This window comes from Bemisia tabaci, chromosome 7 (assembly GCF_918797505.1).
Source record: "Bemisia tabaci chromosome 7, PGI_BMITA_v3".
NCBI lineage: Eukaryota > Metazoa > Arthropoda > Insecta > Hemiptera > Aleyrodidae > Bemisia > Bemisia tabaci.
In genome coordinates, this window is record NC_092799.1 from 31,595,637 (window position 1) to 31,620,127 (window position 24,491).

Genomic DNA, 24,491 nt, shown 5'->3' on the forward strand with positions numbered 1-24,491 from the left:
TCAGCGAACACATGTATTTTAGCAGATTAGATTACTTTGTCATATTTCCTTAAGGAATTTTTTCAAATTAGAAACCAAGGATATTCCCAGTTCTTTTAGTATTTTCATTTTAAATGTGAAATGTACAAACTTTCAGGCACCTGCAAATTCTCTATTGCGTATATCTTATTGTTTGCTGGAGTAGCGAAACGGTTAAAGACAGCAGGGCGGGTGCACACTTTTTTAGGTGTATACCTGTGGCCCGGCTGAGGGGGCTAAATGTGATATTCCACCTAGGAGGTTGGGGGGGGGGGCGAGGGGGGCACTTCCCACAGAAAGGGAAGCCCGGAAGATGTTGAAAAATTAGACTTTTCTCAGCGCCAAATAACACTGTTTTTTGGTCCCAAGTCAATTAATCTCGCTGAGTAAAAATATGAAAATTGATCTAAATAAAATTATTTTTCGTTGTTTTTTGCCATTTGTCGGAAGAGAGGCGCATCATGGCGCACAGAAGGGACGTATCTAGGAGCGCATCTGGCGGATCTGGCCAGTTCGGGCCTAGCCACTTCCTCCCATCCTGTAAAAATAGCAGGAGAGCTATCGATTTAATGCTACCCAATATAATGCTGTAAAAATTTAAACTTAAAAAAGTATTCTCGGTAGCATCACTGGAAAAAAAGTAGCTTGAATTTAGAGTCCAGACTCCAAAAAACATTGATAAGAAATAATACTATTGATTCAATCGGACTTTTTGCTGGAATCAAGAGGCTCGGCTCTTCGATTCATGGAAAAATCGCATTGAATCAAAAGTATTTTTTCTTGTTAATGTTATTGAGAGTCTGGACTCTAGATCCAAGCAAACTTTTTTTCCAGTGCAGCAAATCTGCTATATTTGACCACCTGACAATACAGCGCAGAATTTTGAAGTCATACTTGTCTCAATAATGTGTCACATCTGAGAGGTGTGAAAATGCTGGATATAGTTGAAAGCACAGGAAGTTGGATGCACTCACCGTGTATTTACGTCATTTTAGGCTTGACTGATGTGAAATTCGAGCGCGCCGTTTGAAATGAACATGGAAGTCACCGGCGCGTAGAAGGAGTTCATATTCGCGGCTGCTGCGTGCAATGCTTCGGTTGAATTTCACAAAAGTCTCGAGGTCCTTTCTCAAGAATCTGTTTACAAGAGGGTTAACAATTCATATGAATGGCTCGGCATCACTGTAAGTAAAATATGTACAAACTGAATCTTTCAAAATAAAATCGATCGTATAAGGTAAATTTTTGACAAATTAAGTAATAATTGCAGGAAAAACATAGTAGGCTCTTTTTAACTGTTCATTTGGATTGCATTTTGCAAAAAGGAACCAAGAGCATTCGAATGTCGCTAAGACTGTGCAACTTTTTTTTACCTTGGAATTATAAACTTATCATCTAAACGAGTTTTAAATTTATTCCCGATGAACTATAATTTTAAGATAAAAATTACCGTGTTAATTTAATTTCTACATGATTTTTGTAATTTTTTTGCAAAGAATATTCAATGGACAATTTTAGCAACATTGGATTGCTATTGGTTCCTTTTTGCAAAATGCGATCCATTTAATCTCCCATGATGTGAAATGTCTGTAGCTGTCATGTGAAGTCTCCACATGTGATGAAACTTCCCCAGTAAAAATTGGCGATAAGAGCTGCGTTTCAAAATACAATAGGAATTCTTATAGCAGGCTAAAGAAGGCTACAGAAAATCATATATCTGGCTGTGGAATGCCGAGAAAACCATACGGCCGGGCTATACGAAGCGATAAAAAATTATGCAGCCGGGCTACAGTTCCTATCGCCGGGCTTTACACTTTATCGCCTGGCTGTTGCTTTTTCGCCATCGATTATAAAAGGCTATAAAAAATTGTGTAGAAATTCGTGTGCTTTGGAAATCATTAAGTTTGATACGGAACCACCTTAATATTTACAAAACACACATTATAATTTCCTTTAATTCATATTTTTTTTCATCAATTAAAATGAGAATAATCCATACAGGATGTGCAAACATTTCAAAATCATGAGTTGAATAATGCTGACTCTGCCAGATTAAATATTAGAGCCTGACACAAAGCGGAGCGGCGACGCACTGGCGCCTACAAACCTAACAGGGATACTTCACGCATTGCGCAACGCGTGAAGTATCCCTGTTAGGTTTGTAGGCGCCAATGCGCGTTTCGCGCTGGCTGCCCGCCTGCCGCGCCACAGCGTACCACGGAGCTTGAAGCAACTACTTCACACCAGAGGTATTGCACAGTATCATACGAAACTGAAGGAGCTCCAATATATTAGGAATAGCAGGCATCCATCAAAAGTACGGAGCTTTCCTCGCAAGAGAAATCAAGATACTGCGGCCCAAAAAGAGAGCAGTAGTCCAAAAACTCACCAAGTCCTAGCATCCGTGATTAGTAACGTTTAGCATAAACTTTATCGCCTGGCTGTTGCTTAGTCGCCATCGGCTATAAAGGCTATAAGAAATTGTGTAGCTGGCTATAGAAGCTATTGGAAATCTTACAGCCGGCTATAGGTCTATGGTATTTTGGAACACAGAATCTACCGCCAATTTTTACCAGGGTTTTATTTTGAAATTACACATATCACTCGGAAAATGAAAAGCTAATGAACTTTTGGAAATAGAACGGATTTGGGCCTCTTACATATACATCAGCCACGCTCAATTAAGGTACGTCTCACGATTTTTACCAGATTTAGTGTTTTATTATTCATTTTTTGACAGGAATGGTGACATTCAGATTTTGTGGAAATTATTTAGGAGCGAGATGCTGGTCATTCAAAATCCATAGACACAAAAATTATTCCATTTAGGGGACTAAACATTTTTCTTCATGCAATGTCGTTAGCCGATAATATATTAACCAAAACTATGTAATTTCCCACAAATAGTTTTTTTTTTTAAATTCTTAAAGAATTGACGCGTACGCGTAACACTGGTACATGAAATTTTAAGGCGTACTTTTCATGGTGATGGAAAATCACCATATATATCTGCGCGCAATGAGGTCACATCATTTTCTCGAAAACAACCAATCATGAGAAATTCTCAATGCAGTTGAACCACCGCGGCTACTATAGGCTATGATTAGGTGTTAATGAAACATCACCGTGGTTGTATGGTAATGGGGTAATTAGTTGCGAAGTGTTTGTTTCACATGCTGCTGAGGATTTGCTTCGAGAACTGACTTTTTTTCACTGTGTTAAAGTTAGGCTCAACTTTGCGAAAGCTGCATATTCTCCGGTGAAAATGGAATGCCCCATCACTTCCATCTATAATTCGGCGAGTAAGTTAAAAAAATCAACGAACAACTGTTGTAAAGGCGAGCAATTTCGCTCAAATTATGGCTGATTCTTGGTACGAAAAATTTATATACTGACAATGAGGGTGAGAAGAAGGAAAAATGTATCGATCATTGACTTTATAAATGGGCGGCTATTGATTGCAAAGAGTTACATAAATACATGAAAACTATCCAACGGCGTTCTTTGCAATAAATTATCTAAATCATAGGATACTCTGTTAAATTTTTACATCAGAAGAATAATGTTCAATTAAAATATTTGAAATGAGAATATTAACTTTTATTTATTTTCTTTTATAAATTTCATGAAGAAGGAACAGTTAAATATTACAGACTAGAATAAAAAAAAAAAACTTAAAAGAATGAAATGTAAATGATGTAACTTCAAATGCAGATATTTCCGTATCGCTAAATACCTTATATTTTTTTCATTTTTTCGTTTTTTTAACTCAAAATCTGTAGTATTATTGAGACTGACAATGAGCCAAGCTCCTCAAAAGGCCACGATTCTCAAAGGCCTTGCCATCTTAACAGGGTTGCGGAATATAGAGTGAGCTGATTTGCAGCCCCCTCAAGTATATATTTTTACATGCAAATTCTTATAATTCGGCAACACACCACTCCGGTACATTTCCGGAACAATTCGAACCTGATGCAGGAATAATGACATCTCTCGTCAAAATGAAATAATCGCCCCAATAATTGGTCCCAACTCACGTTTGCACAATCGGACACCACATCTCTCCTCGAACTTGAGGTCAGCACAGTCGTATTTGCCGATTTTCTTTTGAAACCCCCTCTTTTTTGCACGGTTCCCGTGAGAAAAGTCAGTAGATTTTCCATGAGTAGACACCGGTGCTTTGATACATGTCCCGTGTTTCCCAGCCTCATTGGGCTGAACGTATAAGAGACCCTCAGCATCAGGCCTGCAGCAATTCAACTTTGAAACTCGTTGCAGTTAGGAACTTGAAAGTTTATCAGTGGTGACATGATGTCTGTTTCGGTGATTTTTGTGATATCAACAGTAGCCCTGACGTACGGACCTACGTTAATCTCTGCTTGTGTAAGTTTTCAAATGTGTACATTCTTCTCAGTATCGAAAATATGAAAAGTAAACAAATGTTACAAAATGAACAATGATGCAAACTAAAATATAGACAAATGATGGAAAAAAATTTCCCCTCTTAAAATTTTTCATGATATATATCTACCAAAAGTAGATCGCATCAAAATTTTATTTTGATCCTACCATGTAAGAGAAATTATATGAAAATTAAATGAGCACATTTAAAATTTCTGAAGAAAATACTGAATTCAGGGTTTATCGTCGCCTTCCTAAAATTGCAGCTATTACAATTTTTTAATTTGAGGGCTCAAAGAATAGACATTTCAGGTAGTCTTTGGCGAAAATAAATAGGTAGGTTTTAATGGGATTCAACGCAAGTCGTAAGTACTGTAGGTACTCGTTAGTCAGATGCCATGATCATTACAATTATGTTTTGACAACTGAATCATGCAAAGCCAGAAAAAAATATTTTGCTGTTTTAAAATGTCACGGTTTGACAATCAATATTTAAGGAGATTTTCCTGTTTTATTTAAATGTGCTCATGAAACCTCATAAACTCTACAGTTCTTTATTATTTAGGCGCCGCAGAGCACCAGTGAGTACTGTGCATAAAATCGGCTTGAATTATCCACTCTTTTTGGTCCATCAATACGTATGAACAACGCATAGGGGAACAAACGCACAAATATTGTTTTTTAAATGAGCTAGATATGGTCGTGCCTTGTCGCAAAATGTGATCCATACGTAAGTGCGGATTCATTAGTCTGATTAGTGTGCACATAAGTAAAAGCGCGTTACAGTTAGATGCCTGTCATATTGAAAACACACCACGGTATTCTTAACAATAATAACAAATTAAACAGCTGGTGATAAGGCTAATTTTCACATAAATAGGTAACCCCAAAACGTTTTGGCTGAAAACTCAGCCTTCTGCAGTCGGATAAAAACAGTAAAAAATTGTAAAAATCTAAAAACGTAGCACTTGGCTGTACCTTTCAAAGCGAGAGAAATATTGTTATGCTGTTGTTATTGGTATTCTTACCTGCGATAGATGACATCAATCATCGAACCATTATAAGGGTCTTATTTTTGTTGATATTAGACGCACAAACCTGCAGTTTTAACAGATCTCAATATTTTCGGCTAATTTACAAGTTTTTATCACCAAAATGAGCCCATTAAAGTAGCCCCACTCTTGAAATGTGCGATCGTTATGACTTTTCACGATTTTTCTGACCGTATTCAAGCTGTTTGGCGTTGAAAAGATCTTGATAAGGATATTTGTTGGGGGGAAAATGCAGAATGCACCTCGAGTAGCTCAAGAAACTTCGGAAGTTTTCGCTTTGGGTCGCTGCACAGTCTAAAGAGATCGGAAAAGTCCTTGGAGTTTCTTTTTTATACTAGGAAAAAAGCCACGTCCCTCTCGAAACTTCCTCATTTCCTCCTGAAAAAAGTCTTACTTTTCTCCTTAACAGCTGGAACTTTTCCGTACATAATTAAGATCGTGACAGGCTAGTGATAGCATAGGAAGTAGAAGGTGTCATATCCCTCATCCCAGCTCTGGATCCCTCCTATTTTTTGGCATTATAAGATTGACAGTAAATTACAATGGACCACTAGACAAGGTACGAATGTTAAGCGAATCTGATACATGTTTCTTAAGCAGAATTTCACGTAGAGCACGATTCGCACGACGAAAACTAATGAAACAAACTCAAACGAAGAATTTAACGTTTTTATTTCACATTGGTTACGAGGAAGTTGAACGTGAATTTTACGTGAAATTTTAGTTAAGAAACATGTCTCAGAATGCTGAAATTCGTACCTTGTCTAGTGGTCCATTTAGGATATTTGGATTGCATTTTGCAAAAAAGAACCAAGAGCATTCCAGTGTTGCTAGGATTGTGCAACTTACATTCTGTGCATAAAATTACTGAAATCATGGAAACAATTAAATTTATAAAGGTAATTTTCGTCTTGAATTCATAGTTTATCGAGAGTAAAGATAAAACTTGTTTAGATGGTCAGTTTATATTTGCAAGGAAACAAGGTTGCCCAATCTTAGCAAAATTGGAATGCTCTTGAATGCAAAATGCAATCCATTTAGAAATGTATCAGGAAACTGTGTGTGTGTGTGTAAATGTGCGAAAAATTCGAGGAACCAACGAGTGAGTCGCAAAAATGTGTCACAAAAAACAAGACGAAATGCAACCATTAAATTTTTTAGGTGTCTGTAAACTAGGTTCTAAGTGAACTTTCTGTGGTAATACATGTATTTTCAGTGACCAAGCTCTAATAATCATAATGATGTGACATCACCCATACTATTTGCTATTTCTACTTATATCAAAAGTATCAACAGACGAGAAGTGACAATTTTCTTTTCTCGCTCTGTGCGGATGAAATAATTTACGTCCGGTCCATGGGAAAAATATAATTGGATTTGTAAAGAGAACTTCATTATTCTCAATCAATTAAATTATAAGTTCGACTTGTGCTGGAAGAGGTAGGTAAATTTTGATTTGAATTAAGCTCCAGAACCGTAATTGAATTCTGTCATGCAAAAAAAGAAAAAGACAATGCGGAAGTCATTTTGTCCGTAATTGGATCTACTGACTCGATGAGGATATGTGCACATACATGCGAGGATCATGAAATTGTATCCATCCGTCTACCAATCCATCCATCATAGCCCTGATTATTCACAAATACATAATAACTGGAAATTTTTAGTGCACTGTTACAAGCGGAGATTCTTGATTCTTATATTCTAGTTCATCATCAAAAGTATCGAAACAACACCAAAAGTGATCTCGACTCATGTTAAAAGGATGCACGATGCAACTGGAAAGTAGTATGGACTATTTTGGAAAAACAGTTTGTTTCTAGAAATGCGAAAACAGGTTCTAACTGATTCCCATCTCGTAGGTAAAATATCCCCAGCACGTCATCTCGACGCATAATGGATGTTCCACCTTTATTGATGATATGCATTATTCAATGTCTTACCCTGAGAGAAAGAATCTCCACAAGTGTTAGCGCATTTGCATACTATCAAAATGAAGGCGCTCACAGCGTGCTCCTGACAGTACGCAAGGGAGCTCCGATCTGAATTAACTTGAATTATTAATGCATGAACAATTCCCCAGCTACTATTTCTAATGTTTCTTGTTCCAATATAGCCGTCATGGCGGATTGTTAAAATTTTTTTGGACGTGAAGATTCGTTCAAATAAAAGTGCAACTCCCCAGACTTTGTTTAGAAAGGCTGTTTGAGGAGTGGATTCATTCGCGTAAACGTTCAAAAGTTGACTATTGAATTTTAAATCCTCATGTAACAACATTAATAGTATTACATTGCAGTATTCTTATATTTATAACATGAGGCAAGATGTAAAGTGTGCAGAGATTTTGCCGAAAGCCTAGCGGCTAATGGTAAATTTTTCTCCTCTGGATTGGTATATACTGATCTTTTTTTTATTTTTTACAAGAAAATCATCTAAACATTTCACAAAAGAATTTCTGCAAAATTTACAATCAACTCTTTTTCACGTAATGGATTTTTAGTGCTTGAAAATGAAAATTCAACTCGAAATTGTGTAGCATTTAATCTAATGTAATTGCATTTAAAAGTTTGACGTATAAAATTTACGTGAAAAATTTTGATGAGAAAAATTTCAAAACACACGAAACCTCGGGAACACTTGGTAGTTTGATCAGTTCTCTGTTTAAAAATGATGGAAATCTGTGGCGTTTTCATCAAAAGAATTTGAAGCCCAGTAAATTTTCAAACTTTATCTCTCTCTCTGAGTATTTGATGAAATTCCAGAGTAGGACATTTTCTTGGGACGATACGACGTGTACATTAGTAGAGGTGAGAGCCTCCCCCCCCCCCCAACTTGGAAGATTTTCTTAAAAATAGGTCATAATTTACCGTTGAGCCGTTCCGGGTATACCTAATGTACAAAAATTTTCCAGTGGAGGACCCCGCCCCGTTTCCCTAAGCCCCCCACTCCAATCCGTTTTTCCAAAGTTTCATCCTACGCACTGCACCGGCCACCGCCATGCGCCACTGGCCCATTTCCAACGGGATGTGATAACCTACCTATGTGATAGATAAGAGAAATTGGTGATTACACGGTAGCGTGGCCGAGCGGTCTAAGGCGCTGGTTTAAGGCACCAGTCTCTTCGGAGGCGTGGGTTCGAATCCCACCGCTGCCATACTTTTAAATCTAAAGAAAGTAATTAGCACTCTAGGGACAACACATGTGGTTACAATCGAGCGGTATGGCATGTTCCAACTGTGGCACGCTCGACAAGAAAGAATCCAAAATACGACGTTTGTTCGTGAAAATATTCGTAATTTTCAGTTTTCTTTTTATGGATCAATAATTAATGCGGTGTATGCAAATTCCTTATCATTGAAAAATAGCAGTCTGACGAACTTGTTTTTTAGTTTTTAAATTCTTCCACAACTCTCAAAAAGGGGGAGGGGGCAATGATTTGAAAGTTTGCTACCTCAGAAAGTGTTTTCAATTTACATTACCATAAGCGAATCGGTTTTGTAAACTAAAACTCAGCCAACGCTCTCATTTTAAGTCGCTCCCCCCCCCCCCCCCCGCCACCACTATCATAATTTACAGGAATAAATATAAAAATATTAGCTCGAACTTAAAATTTATATACCTCTGTAAACTTTAGGATGAAGCTTTTTCAAACATATCTCAATCTGATTTTATCAAGAAAGAATAGTCAACATTCAAAGTTAATTTTAGTGCGAATGTCTGATTATCACTTTTATGGTTCAACATTAACGTCACGGTCAATGTCAGAGTTAATGATGCCAATACCCGCGTCAACGTCAATATCGACGGTGAAACTACCAAACCACGTATCTCGTTTGCGGTGTTTAAAAATCTACGCTCACATTTTATTTTTTTGAAGTAGACCAAATCAATATCATTCCTTGAAATTTTCACGGAATTTTCTACGCACAAAGAGGAAAAATCACAGAAATTTTCAAGACTGGACGTTGAGTAGTTTTTCATTTAAAAAATAAAGTATGACAGGAAGTCTGCGACGTCGCAAACCGAGATACGTGGTTTGGTAGTCTCACCGTCGATATGAGTGTTAGGTGCTACCACTGGCAAAGTTTTGTGTGAACGTTAGTGTGAGTGTCAGTAGTAATGTTTCTTTTCATAACTCTATTAAATAAAATCAAAAGAGTAACGCTTTACTTAACGCTTGTACCGCGAAGCGATAAGGGAGTGTGCTCTTTGCCTAGAATTATGTTGAAGATAAGTTGACATTAACTTCATTTTCCATAACGAAGTTGAAATTAATGATAATGTCGCATTATTCCCTTAAATATGCAACAAATTAGGCCTTTACTTTTAAAATTACAGTTTTTACCTAACGAGGAAAGCCCCTAATAATTTTCAGGGGCTTAAGGGACTGTTGCACTGGTAAAAAAACACATTGGGTCTAGAGTCCAGATTCCTGAAAACATTGACAATAAGAAAAAATACTCTTGATTCAATCGGATTTTCGCTTGAATCAAAATGAAATCCGCTTAAATTAAGAGGCTTAGCTCTTGATTTAAGCAAGATTCTGATTGAATCAAGAGTACTTTTTCTTGTCGATGTTTTTAAGAGTCTGGACTCTAGATCCAATGTGTTTTTTTCCCCAGTGTGCATTGGGCGTGTCAACTTAATAGAAAAAAATCTCCAAGAAATTCATTCTGTCCTCATGAGAGTAGCACGTCCATCGGTCACTTCTAACTTCATGAGATGTTCCATGTCGAGGAATTACGACCATTTGAAGTTCTTTCAATGTCAATTTAATGCTTCCATGCTCATTATTTCGACTTACAGGATGGATACACGTACACAGAGGATTACTTACGACCCAAGGAGGGGAACGAGATGATCCTGAGCGAACATAAACCTCCGATCCTCACCGACAAGTGCACTTTCAAACTGCACGGCTGCATGGAAGTTCCACACGAGATCAAAGGTCCCATTCAGGCAAGTCATACATTCCAATGCTAACTTTCGAAAGGAGGTTTGAGGCGCAGTTGGGCTCAAAAAATACACCACAAAGCCCACAACAAAGAGAATTCAAGTTGAGCTTCGAGCCTTGTTCCATCGAATGCCATTTTTGGGCAAACTCACGAAAGGTAACGCGTCTCTATGTAGACTCTTCTTCAAGTCAGAACTGTTGGCTTCAAAGGTGCTCATGGATCCCTTTTCTAGCCCTCATATTGGCCTGGGGTAGTTCATGCGCTTAGTTGGGACCCTCAGTCTTAATATGCAAAATAAAAGCTGATGGAAGTTTGCTAAAGTGTCTAAAAAACCCTCCTGCAAAGGAGCCTCCTTAATAGGTCTTGGCCTCGACGCAATTTAATTTATTGGTAAAATTATGAAGACTTACTTTAAAAATATGTTTTCTGAGATAAAATCTGCGGATGAAATTCATTTTCATTTTCACGTAGGTTACTTGATGTATGTGCCTTACGCGGCCAATTTAAGGCACTCAAGAGAACCACAGTCAATGCTCTCATGTCAGCATTGGCTCATCGCGGTCTTCGAGAGGTTTCGCACAGTCCATCTCTTAGATTTTTTTACCTTTGTGTCGTTCATTTTTTCTCCCTCATACCGTTAAGTCAGAATCGATCATTTTATGGTGGAGAATAAGCCGTCTCTCTGTGATAAGGGTGTCTCTTGCGGCTTGAGACATCAAGTTACTCGCCACGCTCAGGTTTTGAGGACACTTTTGTAAATGAAACCATAGTTTTCACGTAGAGTACTTTAAAAACATGGTGTACATATGTACACTCTTTACTTTATCTGCTGACTCATTTTTTTGAGAAGATGCAATAATTATACATAGATAATAGGGATTTGCTACGTCACGAATTGGTTTCAATGAACTAAGCGTTAAGAGCCAAGAACTTCTTGACTAAGCAAATTAGGAGCAGTATTTACCAATACCTATACTTGGATCGCATTTAGCAAAAAGGAACCAGTGCGATTACAGTGTTTTCAAAATTGTGCAACTTCTTCTTTTCCTTTAAGAATACTCAATATATGTACGGTATTAAAGTTTACACAATTATTTTCCATTAAAATTAACAATTATTTGATAAACACAATTTGCTGATCTGGGAAATGTTTTGGATGACTAATTGACTATGGAGGAGCAACTTTTTTACGCCACTGTAATCGCACTGGTTCCTTTTTGCTAAATGTGATCCACTTATTGGGGTGTAGTAAGTATGAAGTAACCGTTTAAATTCATAGTTTTTATCAATAATGCTGACATGGATCGTACCCCCTCCTTCGATCGTGAAGCTATCAATGAACACCTTGTTTGCGTTTAATGTGGCCTGTGTAATTAATGCATTGGTGTTATATGATTTTTTTAGGTTGACTGGAACATCACGAAGGATGGAAATCAGCAGCTGGTCGGCCACGAAGATGACATGTGCGAAGGATTTAACCGGATGTCGGATGATGACAAAACATTTATTCAAACTTTAGGTGTTCCTCTCGAGTGTCCCATCCCGAAGGTACACAAAACATACAAGTCTCCTCTTCGTTAGTATTCCCGGTCCTCCCATGGCCGGATTCACCTACTTATTGCCGCCCATGGGCCGCCTGTATTTTGCCGCCCCCTTCTCATTCGTTTTGAAACTCGATAAAAACCATCAAATGAACATGTCGGCGGGGGAGGGGTGCATAAGACGCATTTACTCGTGTTGAACACATTATTTGGGAAAGCCCCATCAACACTATTAGCAAAAGTTCACGGAACTTTGCGCGAAAGTTAAATTCCGTAAACCTATCTCTGTGTGGACAAGGCCTTCCATTCATAAGAAATGAACGAAAAAATTATGAAAGAACAAACATAAATGTGGATCAATGATTTTAACTTCCGCCGCCGCGCCGCGCAGACCGCACCGTGTTTGGCGCAATGCGTGAAGTATTCCGACAGTCTTGTAGGCGCTATGCGTTTCACGCCGACCGCTGCTGAACGCACTGTGTTGGACGCAACGCGTGAAGTATTCACGCGGTCTCGTAGGCGCTATGCGTTTCACGCTGACTGCACTGTGTTTGGTACAATGCGTGAAGTATTTGTGCAGTCTTGTAGGCGCTAATATGTGTTACATGCCGATTGCCGCGCCCAGGGCTTCTCCTTTTCATCTCAAGTCCTCGTTATCATTTCTCTCTAAGTCGCGCCGTTCCAGGCCAAATTGCGTGTTTCGTCTCTCTCTCTTAACTCGACTTTTTGACGGTGCTGTCTCTTGTATCACTGTGTCTGACCATTACTTCATACTTTTCACATTGTGATAAATTATATTCCAGGGTAAAGTCTGCAAGAAAGACGAGGAGGTGAGTATTGCTCACCACAGAGGGAGTCTACCCATGATGGAAGGAACAGCCGCCGGTCAGATCAAAATCACCACCGCCACAGGGAGCAGCACCTTCGAATTCTCTGGCAAAATGACCAAGGCCTCCATGAAGTGACACTTCACGGCAACAGTGCTCCAGCGCTCCAGCAATTAAGACACTTCGTCAGATCCAATATATCGTCGTAGCTGAATGTTCACACACATTAGATTGCAAAGAAATGAAAAATAAAAAGGCTTAAACTGTTGGGGGAAAATTTGATTGTTTTGTATTTTTACAGTAACCCCTTCATTCCCATAGTTAAGAAAAATACACTGAGAAGTGGCCCGAATACTGCACGCAACAAGGTGGAGATATGGTGCTGGGTACATTCCATTTCGCGGGGAAAATGAGGCCAAGAAGTTCCAAAAATTAGCTCATTAGAGTTAAAAAATTATTTTTGACTCTAATTACAATTTTTTGATAACTTCTTGGCTTCGTTTTTCCCGCGAAATGGTGTGTAGACCCAGCACCGTTTCTCCATCTTGTTCCCTTCGTTGGTTCATGGTTCATATTCGGAATGGAGAAATGGAATAAGAATAATGACGCTTTTTGATGAAAAATTAAGAGAAATCAAAATTGACGATTAGAAAGCACAGAAAGTAACCGAATTGCAATTGTTACCTTCAATTTTTGAGGTCTTTAGTTCAGCAAAAGTACTTCTTGTAGAAATAGTCATCTTCTCGAGGATGTGCGCCTTAATTGTGTTAAATACAAATCTTAACCCGTAATAAATATGTCATAACGTTTTTGACAAAAAAGTAAAACTCACTTCCAATGTCCCCGAAAAAGCTGTGATACCCTAGCAAGTATTCAGAAAATTTCACTGACTGGGCAATATTTGGTGGCATTAGACCGATTTTAAGAAGAATTGGACCGTTGACGGTTTTTTAGTGCCAGTGACGAAACGCTAACCAAAAGTTTTTTAACTTCCTGAATTGAAGGACTAAGGCACGGTTCAATTGAATTCTTGATTCTACTCCGGAAACTTCATAAGCCGGGTATTAACTACACTTTCCGTAAGAGTTATAATGTGCATTCATTTTATGACTGGTGATTTTAAAGATAATCCCAACCACTCTTTAATTTAGGCGCTTCAGTTAGTGCCAAGCATGTAAATTCCGTAACATGCTTTAGTCGATATAGATTAACTGATTTTCAACTATCAGGAAATTTTTTCAAAAAAGTGTAAGATAGACGAGATTTTCGGACATTTTATCGTAGAAATATATATTATTTTAAATAAATAAATGCAATTTTCCAGACTATGACCCTCAAATTGTAAGTTATTTTTCATTAAAACTCACAAATTGAGCAAACTAATTGAGCTTTCACGAAAGTCTCTAACATAAAATTTCTATTAACATCTCAGTATGCAGTATGCAGATCTGAATCGGAGGGATTGAGTCAGTATAGAGAACCAACTTCCTAATAAATTGAGCGGCTATAGGACATTTCGTCAACGATTTATTATCAGCGCACCTGTTTTTTCCAGTAATTTACGTCCACGCGTTTTTTCGGCACGGGAGTTTTGGTCCACGTGCCAGTTGAGACCCAAAGTTAATTGGTCCACATGTAAATACAAACGACAATTGCTCACGACGTTTTTGGATGAAAATGTAAAATGCCTTGGAAAAATGAGGGTTTGCTTGTTTTTTTTTATTTTGTCTGTTTGGTCCAACGGAGAGTAATATATAGTTGAGAGTCTTGGTACAAATGGGGGAGCATCAATTCTATGAGACAAAATTCACTAAAACTCTCTACTTCTCTTTGGTGTAACAGGACTTAATTATCTTTCAAGATTTTCCCACCTTGTTATACCTGAACCGGATAGACCTCAATATTTGCCTCAGCTAAAGGCTCTTAGATTTTTCCAGTGTACGATAAGTATCTTGATTTATTTTGCGAGGAAAGATCTGTACTTCTAAAGGATGCCTGTCATTCTTAAAACGTTCAATTTCGTATAATACCTCTGTTGTGAAATAGTTGCTTCAGGCGCCGCCGCACGGCGGGCGGGCGGCCAGCGCAAAACGCGCATTGGCGCCTACAAACCTAAGTGGATACTTCAAGCATTGTGCAATGCGTGAAGTATCCACTTAGGTTTGTAGGCGCCAGTGAGCCTCTCGCGCTGGCAGCACGCCGTTCCGCTCTGTTAGGCTTTAATATTTATACTCGCATAGTCAGCGTTTTTTAACTCATGATTTTGAAATGTTATCACACTCTCCATTGATTATTCTACTTTAAATTGATGGGAACAAATATGTATCAATTTATCAAAGGAGAATAATAATATAATGTGTGTTTTTTTAAATATTGGTGGTTCCGTGTCAAATTTAATGATTTCCAAAGCACTTTAATTTTTACTACCAACCATAACAATACCTCCTTCTCTCTCAATTTCTCATTTCCATATTGTCAATATAATTTTACATACCGACTAAAATATAACGCTTGAACCAAGTCACCGTTGCTTATTTTACGTGAGGGCGTAAACTACTGGACAAAAAAGGTGCGCGGACAAAAAATCGTTGACAAAATGTCCTGAAACCAATTGAGCAGTGTGCTCATCAAAATTGGTTGGCAAATTTCATGTTTATTCCTGCGAAGACCACTTTTGAGTCAATATTCTACTTTCTGATCCAAAGCTTATATTTTCTTGTTTATAACGGCAAATAATCAAAATTTAGCTGAAAATGGTTACTAATTTTATGTCTCTCGTTACCCAGTTTCTTGCTATGCGGATGTTAAAATAATTCCATCCCGCCATTTGCGCAGGGCCCACAAGTTTCGTAAGGATATTTGGACGGAAATTAAAAAAATATGGAGTCATTTCAGAAAGCGCGGAGCGATTGCTCCGGGGTCCAAGGGGCGGTATCCCTTTGGCTGGCTATGACGGCTCGCTCCCGGAACAGCTAGTACGATACATAGAGGCAACGTGAACCAATTTGCACATGGTTCCTTGTCTCGCACTAATTTTCACTGTTAAACATAAACGAAAGAGAGACTTACTTCTTGCTTCCCTCTTATGCATACTTTAATTTAAATCTGTTTTCAATAAACACGAAGAAAGCTGGGTAACGAGAGAGACAAAATTAGTAACTATTTTCAGCTAAATTTTGATTTTTTGCCGTTAAAAACAAGAAAGTATAGGCTTTGACCACGGAAATTCTTTGGAGTCAAATCTTCAGGAGAAAGAGGAAAACTCAAAATTTTGGAATAATTTCATTGCCTATTTTTCCAAGATTACACTTTAACGTTTGAATTTTTTTTTGTTAGTTTTAAAAAATTACATTTTTACATTCACACTCCAAACAAATAATTTTTTTTTTAAAATTACGGACTTAAAATTAATTTATGCAAAACAGAGTTACAATATTGCGGCCGACTCTAAATTTAATATTGACGGCTCAATGCTTGCATATGAAGTGAGATGTACTCTTGACATAAAAAGATAGTCTCAATGAATGGAACCTGCTGCTGCGGTACTGCGGTAGTCGATTTTGTCTGTACAGTGCAAATGCACAGTAGAAATGAGAGAGAGAAAAGCTTGATTCGCTTTAAAAAAAGTACGCTTGTTCGTAGTGGAAATGTGATATTTTATTTTTAGATTTCATATTAATAATATTTTTGACTGGGAATTAAATTCCGGGCACTCTGGTATTTTGGTCCACAAAATGAGCATTTGAGCACTAATTTTAACAAAAGAATGCTCCTAGTATAGATGTGACTGGTAGGGAATACTGTAAAAAAAAGTGTATCGGGCAAATTTGTTTAATATTCAGGCCTCAGAGAACTGAACAGTTTTTGTCAGCCTCTAGTTCCTGCCATCATTATATGCACGCGATCGAACCTCGTGAGCTCCATCGTCGCTAACAAGCAATGGTCTCGCGACGTAAAAAATAAGTCATTCAGATTTGTAATGATTATGTTTTCCACACTCGCGTTTCGATTCCGTAAAGAGGAGCCTCTGACATGAACTGCTATTCATCAAGATTACATAATATTAACATAGGGTAGCATCCCGTGAGTAAGTCAATTGGCAATCCTGTTTGATTTGCATTGAGTTAATGAGAAAATTCAATTTTGGACGGGTAACATTTTTGTATAGAATAACTTAAACAAATGATATTGGTTTAAAAAATAACACGTCAAATTTTTTGATTTTGTGCGTAGTCTTCCCACGGATGACGCTAATTCTCTCAGAAAGGAGTTTTCCGAATTTTCTTCGAATAGAGAGGGGTTAAGTCAGAGTTACTAAATCTTTTTGGCGTGTACGATGCTACGCACAATGGATCTCGAGTCAATCAGAGAGGTCGGACATGAAATTTTTGTCTAAAATTGCAAATTTTGTTGTATAATTCGTCACATTTTAAATATTGAGGGGTGCTTTAAGAGGAAAATTTCACCAGGAAACCAATGGAACCACCTTTAGAACCTCAAAGTTTCGTATAAACGAAGTTATAAGCGTTTAAAGTTCCCAAATTTCGTCTGTCTACCGTGCGACGCGACGTAGCGTTATGGAGCGTTTTGAAGCGTTTTGGAGCCTATGGAGGTTACGGGCCGACGGTGGGCTTTTCTCGGGAGGAATCAAAAAGTTAATCCTTGTTTCCGCTTTCTTCTGACTTTTTCATAAGTTCCTTTTGTTTTTCGAGATACTGTCCATTTAAACTTATGCACTTTCTCATGCGGTCTTGCCACTTCTCAAACATCGTTTTCCTGAATTCTGGGTATGGAATTGGTTTGAAAAAGCTGTGGACTTTTCTAGATCTAAGACTTCAATTCAAATCTTGGCCCGCGTAACTTTTTTTGGCCGATCGGGAATTTCAGTCTTTTGGACAACTTGTCCACGTGGTCGGGCGACGACAACCAACGACTAAGGAACAGTGTTGCCAGGTTGCCGTGGTATTCCCCCATAATTTTTTCGGCGAAAGTAGCGCACCAGATCAAAGTTTTAGAGATGGTTTGGTTTTGGTGATGAAAATATCACTCTAAAAACTGTAGGGTGAAAATTTACTCACTAGATTCAAAGTTGCATAACTCAGTCAAAATTTTCCCGATTAAGCTGATCTTGGTCATGATAAATTGATAATAAGTTGATCTTTCAAATGACACCAAGATCATTTTAATACTTTGCATAGTTTAGAAATTACAGGACCAGTCTCGGTTTTTTTAGAATACCTTATGTATTTTGAGAGCCTCCTTAGACCTGTTTTCTCAATCACATAATGCAAACTAGAGTACCTACGCAAGAAAAGCACAGCCATGTCAAAATATGGAGATCTTACGGCCCAAAAGAACAGCCCAATTTTGAAAATGAAAAATGTCATACTGCCAATCTTCAGATTCCAATGTCAAACCAAAATGGCCGAGAATGTCCATAAATGAGGGTTATATTTTTCGAGAAAAGTTCATTTAAAGTTGGCAACTTCGAATCAGCCCTATGTTGACAATGTAAAAGCAACGCGAAACACCCAAAATTTAACTTCAAATATCTCTGATAGTCGCAAGATCTTTTTGGTAGAGTTGAAGTTGGATATCTGAGGATTAAGAAAATGTCAACCATACTCAAAGCATTTTGCGATTCAAGCAAGAAATCTTTATTTGAAGTTGACGTCTCTTTCCCGTGTATTTCTCAAGTATAGTTTTGAGCGAAAAATGTAAAAATAAACCATCTATTCGAGTCAAAAATATCTGTAAGATGACAAACTCCAAAAAAAAAAAAACATTCAGATGTCGAGTTGTGAATTTTTTATTTTTGTCCACAGAGTGCCGCATTGTGCGCGATGGATGACGTCATAAACCTAATTTTTCAAAATGAGTTCAGACACTTAAAAACATCGACAAGAAAAAATACTCTTGATTCAATCAGATTTAAGCTTAAATCAAGAACCAAGCCTCTTAATTTGAGCGGATTTCCTTTTGATTTAAGTTTAGATCCGATTGAATTAAGAGTCCTTTTTCTTGTCAATGTTTTCAAGACTTGGACTCTAGATCCAATGTGTTTGTATTTTTTTCCAGTGTACTCTATCGCAAACCAAATGGGGCTTCTTAGGGAAAAGAGCTGCTTGAAGACCGACTATGAAAACGACCCTAAATCTGTAGCCCAATTTTTGAAGGATGAAATGGCAACAGGCAGGACGCGCGGATGGATCCAGGAGCGGAGAGCGCGAGCGGTAGGAGATTGATGGTCGTTTTTACTGGTGCGTCGCGTCCCAGCCACCGCCGCCGCGACGCGCGACGCTTTTACGTAATTGGTCCGTTTCCCGCAGGATGCCCCTAATCGTCGCTCCCGCCGCCGCGACTTGGAAACAATTCCGGGCTCATTTTCGGGATTAACTGAATCAATTAGTCCCTATCGCGGATTCGGATCGTCCTTCGTCTGACCACCAATTTTCGCACTTCGCGACGTGTCGAACGGACGCATCTAAATAAGAAGGAGCTATATCCATTTCGACTTGAGCCTAGCGTGCATGTAACCTTATGGATCTCAGAGCTCATGTCAGAGTGGATATAGTTCCTCCCGATTTAAAGTGGCCGAAATTGAAACCGCCCACGCGCACAAATCTGCAACGCATCCGGGATTCCACGCCGCGATCCCCAATACAGTGCAGATGTCCGTGCTTCCCAAGATGGAACTCAACGCGTTCCTTTCATTAATCTGTGTGTACATATTGCTCAGCGAAACGCTCGTAAGTTGGTTTTTTACCTTCAAGTGCCCCTTTCACTGAAAAAATAAAGTTCGGTCGTATAAGCCGCTTATTTAAAAATGTATGTGCACACTGAAAAAAGAGATTGGTAGAATTTACCATTCCTTCACGCTAGATTTCTCACAGCGTGGAGGAATGGTAAATTCTGGCAGAGGAATGTTATCCATACAGGTATATAGTAACGTTTACCTTTTTTCTGGCAGAACTGACTCTGAATTGACGCTGTGAGAAATACAATGTGAAGGAATGGTAAATTCCACTAATCTTTTTTTTCAGTGATGTTTTCGATTCTCTTGGGTTAATTTTTATTCTTTTGGTTTGATCAACTCAGAATATTTGACAAGTGTAATCTTCTAATGAAGCCTAAAAAGACTCAAATCGACATGGAGCCCGCGGTGTGAACCCAGCACCCCGGCTTAGTAGGTATTCATGGAAAACAGAGGAATGGGTCGTTGGATGATATGGGCATTTTCAATTAATTGTTAATTGTGGTAGTACCCCAAGGAATGAGGTTACTACCCCAAATGTTGCGGTGCGACCCTAACTTGAGTTACGGCACTACCACAATTAATTGGAAATGCCCATATCATTCAAAAAATTGAGGTAGTACCACAATTTTAGGGGATATCCCCTAGAACTTTTTCCGTGTTCAAGTGAATCTGCCTGAACTGAACACTCTCTTCCTAAGTCTTGCACTGATACTCATTAAAGTTCAAATTTTCCAATCTAATGCAATTTTGGGGCCTTGATTTCCCCGCAGAATAGTGTGGACCTGGACCTAGCACAGTTCTACTATCCTGCTCCAAAAGATTTGGTTGATCGAGAGGAGAATAAGTGACCTTCATTTCTTTTAGGTCAAATCAACCGAAACCTTAGGTCATTCCAAAAAATCTTTGTAAAGTGTCATGCTGATCTCATGTACTCACATTTGTCCCTACTTCCGTTCATCTGTTGCAATTTGATGAAATCCGGAGTTGACCCCACAACCGTGCGCGCTGCCACAGTTTCTACGGGTTTGGAATGATTTAACTGAAAACTTTGGTCAGTTTAACCCAGAGAGAAACCAATAAAAAAAGAAATTGAAAGTTTCTGTCAGTGCACCGAAAAAAATAATATGCTGTTTTAGCATCTAGGATGTCAAAAATGTGTCTGGTGATCCCAAGATGCTGCCTTTACTGCCCCCGCAGTTAATTTTACATCCTGTGAATGCAAGTTCAACTGCGGGAGCAGTAAAGGCAGCATTTTGGGATCACCAGACACATTTTTGACATCCTAGATGCTAAAACAGCATATTATTTTTTTCAGTGTGTGTGTCGTGAATCCTTTCTAAACAAAAAATTTTGGTTACTTTTTTTGCCTAGTGAGCGCTCATTTTTTCTTACCGATCGAGCTATTCTGTTTGTCAAAACCAATTTTTGGTTCCTAGGATTGAACGTTCAATTCATGTGACCGAGCGTGAGGGGGTTGGGTGGAGGACGAGGGGTAATACAAGTCTACAGGAACTCGTTGATGTTTTTTTCACATGGTGTCAGAGGGGAATTATGGTGTATATTAAGCTTCATTTCACAAGTGCCATTGATCGGACACTCTACATGGAAAAAACCTCGGCGAAAAATGTAATGTTTCAATGTGTACTTGTGAAAAATTTTCAAGATGTGAGACCGAGGCCACAAAATAATTTGTACCATTCCGGACTGACGACAGTATCTCAATCTCGCCTATTTCATCGCACTTTTTTTCTTACTCACATAGGGAATCAGCATTACCCTGGTTGGGAAAATCGAGAACTGTCCAGGTTTTGAAAACAAAAAATTGAGTGTAAAAGATGTTAAGCTGGAACGAGTGACTCAAGACATAAATGGGTTGGCAGGCACTTTCGAGATTCTTGAAGACGTCCCAGGTCCTCTAAAAGTAAGTTTGAATATATTTACCACATTGACTGCGATTTCCATCCGCTTGGGACATACGGCACCCAACCGCCACTCGCAGCGATTTTGCCAGAGTTCCTCCAGCAAATCGCAACTCCTCATTTTCTGTGGGATAACATCAGTCCACTGTTTAAAAACAAATAAATTCATAAAAAAACTCGAATGATAATATATTTTGCACTCATCCAAAGTTAGGAAAGCAAATAAATTGAAATACTCGGCAAGAACATATTTTTAAATGTTATTAAGTGTTCTGTTATCACTAGCGGTCTATATCAACAAGGAAGCTTTTAAGAGGTCAGCGCAGTGTTTATTTCTTACACCACCATTCTGATTTATACTTGCTTTGGACGATTTGAATTTTAAGTAAAAAGGGAAAATGATACGAGAATCAATTAAAAAGGGACAGAGGATCATCTTCGTGTGCATTATGATAATTAAACCGAAGAAAATACCTAAATAGTTAAATATTTCTTTCTATTCAACGGTCAATATTCATGAAGCGCATCTGAATAATATCAAATGATTTCATTTTAACTTAAGTATCTCAGAACAAATTACGCGATTAAATTTATTAACAGATAATAATTCCTGCACAATTTTGAATATAACTTGTAGTTCCTATTTTGCAGATAAAATTGACGTTTTATAAATTCATGAAAGGCAAGTGGGTGTACTTTTATGAGAGATTATTCCACGACTTCTGTAAGAGGATGGAAGAGGAAGGACAGGTTTGGACAATCTTCACAAAAGCAGCGAATTTAACGTCATGCCCCATTCTGAAGGTACGTTGTAAGCTTTAACAGTCGCCCATTAAGGACCCTACGTACATACGAGCACGCAACTACCCGTTTTAAGGGTTTTGTTGAATCGTTCACTGGAAAAAAAGTCGCTTGGATCTAGAATCCCGACTCTTAAAAACATTGAGCAAAAAAAAATACTCTTGATTCAATCAGACTGTTTGCTTGAATCAATAAGAAATTCGCCTAAATCAAGATGCTTGGCTCTTCAAATCAAGAAAAAGTCGGATTGAATTGAGAGTATTTTTTTTGTCAATGTTATTAAGAGTCTGGACCCTTGATCCAAGCGACTTTTTTTCCAGTGTTATCGAATGGTCTCGATCCTAAGGCATTTATCGATAAAGGTTCTTAACCAGAGGATTCAATAATCAACTCATCACATAATTGTGTCTATGAAATATGTAACAAAGGTTGGCTGGGTGCGGCAACACCCGCGAGGATTACAATATGTGAGAAATCCGGGCAACGAAGAAAAACGGCTCCATGATTGACACATCATCCCGGCAGCGAATTTCTATCGCGACACCTGAATATAGCCATCGAGAAAGGCAACTCCATTATTACGTTCATGACTGAACGGCTTGATAGAGGACGACAGGTGCAAGCCGTAAACAGCTATAAAAACACCCCCGGAATGCCTCGAAGGAGCGACAGCGCTCACACCGATACACTTCCATATTTCCCGCCGGATTTCCTTCAAAGTTGCCGTTCTTAAAGTAAAATTAGCCTACTCTCCTCCTCCTCTTATAGGAAAATTGAGATATTCCTGAAAAATTGTCAACTCTCTTTTATTTTGCCGAAGATGTCATGCCATATAAGGAGAAAATGGCCTGTGGACTTTACATTATAACATCACAGTTTACGAATGCTCTTCAGGATTTTATGTGAATAACGTTGCATGTAACGAAAGGTTCCGAAATAATGTTTAGCACTTTCGCCTCCAAAATTTCACACACCTCCGGGTGTGCGAGAATCAGCGTTACCGTTAAGCAGTGTGAAAGTGTGCTTGCAGAATGCAGAAATAAATTTTGTATCTCATTGCGCCTGTCTGACGCCGTTTCTAAAACTGACGTATATTTGGACTACATTTTGCAATTCAGAAGTACAAATTCTGGCTCAGTTTAGAAACAATGTATGTGACATTAATGTCCCTACGCACATAATTTTTACTTCTTTTTTCCGGATGAGCTATAAATTGTGGTTCTCATTTGCAAAATGTAGTGCATTTATCTCTATTTTGAAACTGTATTATATGTATAGGAACTCTATGGCAGCGGCGTTGGAACTAATCTCTTTCCCATTCACGAAAAGCTCCGCGAGTTTATTTTTTACTTCAATGTTTTCTAAAGCTACATTGGGCTAATATGTTTTAACTACTATATTTACTACTTTTCTTAATTATTTTACTGTTTTCCAGGGTGATTATAAACTGAAATACTCTTCATTGACTTTAAAATCATTCACGCTGAATCAGCTGTCAGGAAACTACAGAGTGACGATCGAATTCATGGAAAATGGCACCACAACGACTAGCTGCATCAGGGCATATGCCAAGATTCAGTGATCAGCTGAAAATAAGAGGGAGAAAAAAACAACAAATTCAACCTCCATCGATTTTTACATCATTCATTAATCATTCATTCAGGCATATTTTTAACTGCAATAATTGTTAATCCTAAAATAAAACAGTAAATGCAAAATTTACACAATTACAGTTTATTTTGCCTCAACACTCCCCCAACTTTTTCCATGGTATAAGAAAAGCTCGAAATAAGCTTAAGGTTGTGTGTGTCGCCCCCATAAATTGGGAAAGCTAATATTTTAAATTCACATATGATTTGAAAAATGAATATTTGAAGCACTAAATTAAGAAATGTGTATTTAAAGAAGGAATTGGTGAAAAGTCTTGTTGTGAAGAATACAGTTAGAAGCAACACGAACTCAAATGACTTGAGAGCGAACCGTGGTAGACGCGCAATGCATGAAGTATCCTGCAGACTTGTAAGGCGCTATGCGTATCGCGCCGTGCGCGCTAGCCCCGTGTCGACCGCACTGTGTTTGATGCGGTTATCCAAACTTGCGGGGTCAAAGGTTTTCAACGTATGATTTTATTTATTTATTTTTTTTCCAGTTTGTTGGAATTGTTGTTATTTCAAATGATAAAACATTGGATAAAACCCCACTAATTGTCTTCTCATCACT

General features: G+C 38.3%; 2 protein-coding genes and 1 non-coding gene across 4 annotated transcripts; all 3 read left to right on the plus strand.

Annotated features, from left to right (window-relative positions):
• The first annotated feature begins 4,073 nt into the window (after positions 1 to 4,073).
• Positions 4,074 to 13,071, plus strand: LOC109032089 (uncharacterized). Its single transcript, XM_019044034.2, has 4 exons — positions 4,074 to 4,401; positions 10,278 to 10,430; positions 11,831 to 11,974; positions 12,771 to 13,071. The coding sequence occupies exons 1-4, from the start codon at positions 4,327 to 4,329 to the stop codon at positions 12,930 to 12,932; spliced, it is 534 nt and encodes a 177-aa protein (XP_018899579.1). The 5' UTR covers positions 4,074 to 4,326; the 3' UTR covers positions 12,933 to 13,071.
• On the plus strand, positions 8,544 to 8,625 carry TRNAL-AAG (transfer RNA leucine (anticodon AAG)). Its single transcript has one exon. It is a non-coding gene; the product is annotated as a tRNA-Leu (tRNA).
• A 5,804-nt stretch (positions 13,072 to 18,875) lies between the features above and the next one.
• LOC109032058 (uncharacterized) lies at positions 18,876 to 23,941 on the plus strand. Of its 2 annotated transcripts, none has more exons than XM_019043968.2 (4): positions 18,876 to 19,027; positions 21,314 to 21,472; positions 22,122 to 22,274; positions 23,707 to 23,941. In XM_019043968.2, the coding sequence occupies exons 1-4, from the start codon at positions 18,893 to 18,895 to the stop codon at positions 23,851 to 23,853; spliced, it is 594 nt and encodes a 197-aa protein (XP_018899513.1). In that variant the 5' UTR covers positions 18,876 to 18,892; the 3' UTR covers positions 23,854 to 23,941. The 2 variants fall into 2 exon arrangements, with proteins under 2 accessions (XP_018899513.1, XP_018899514.1); XM_019043969.2 differs by lacking the exon at positions 18,876 to 19,027 and adding an exon at positions 19,380 to 19,543.
• The last annotated feature ends 550 nt before the right edge of the window (positions 23,942 to 24,491 follow it).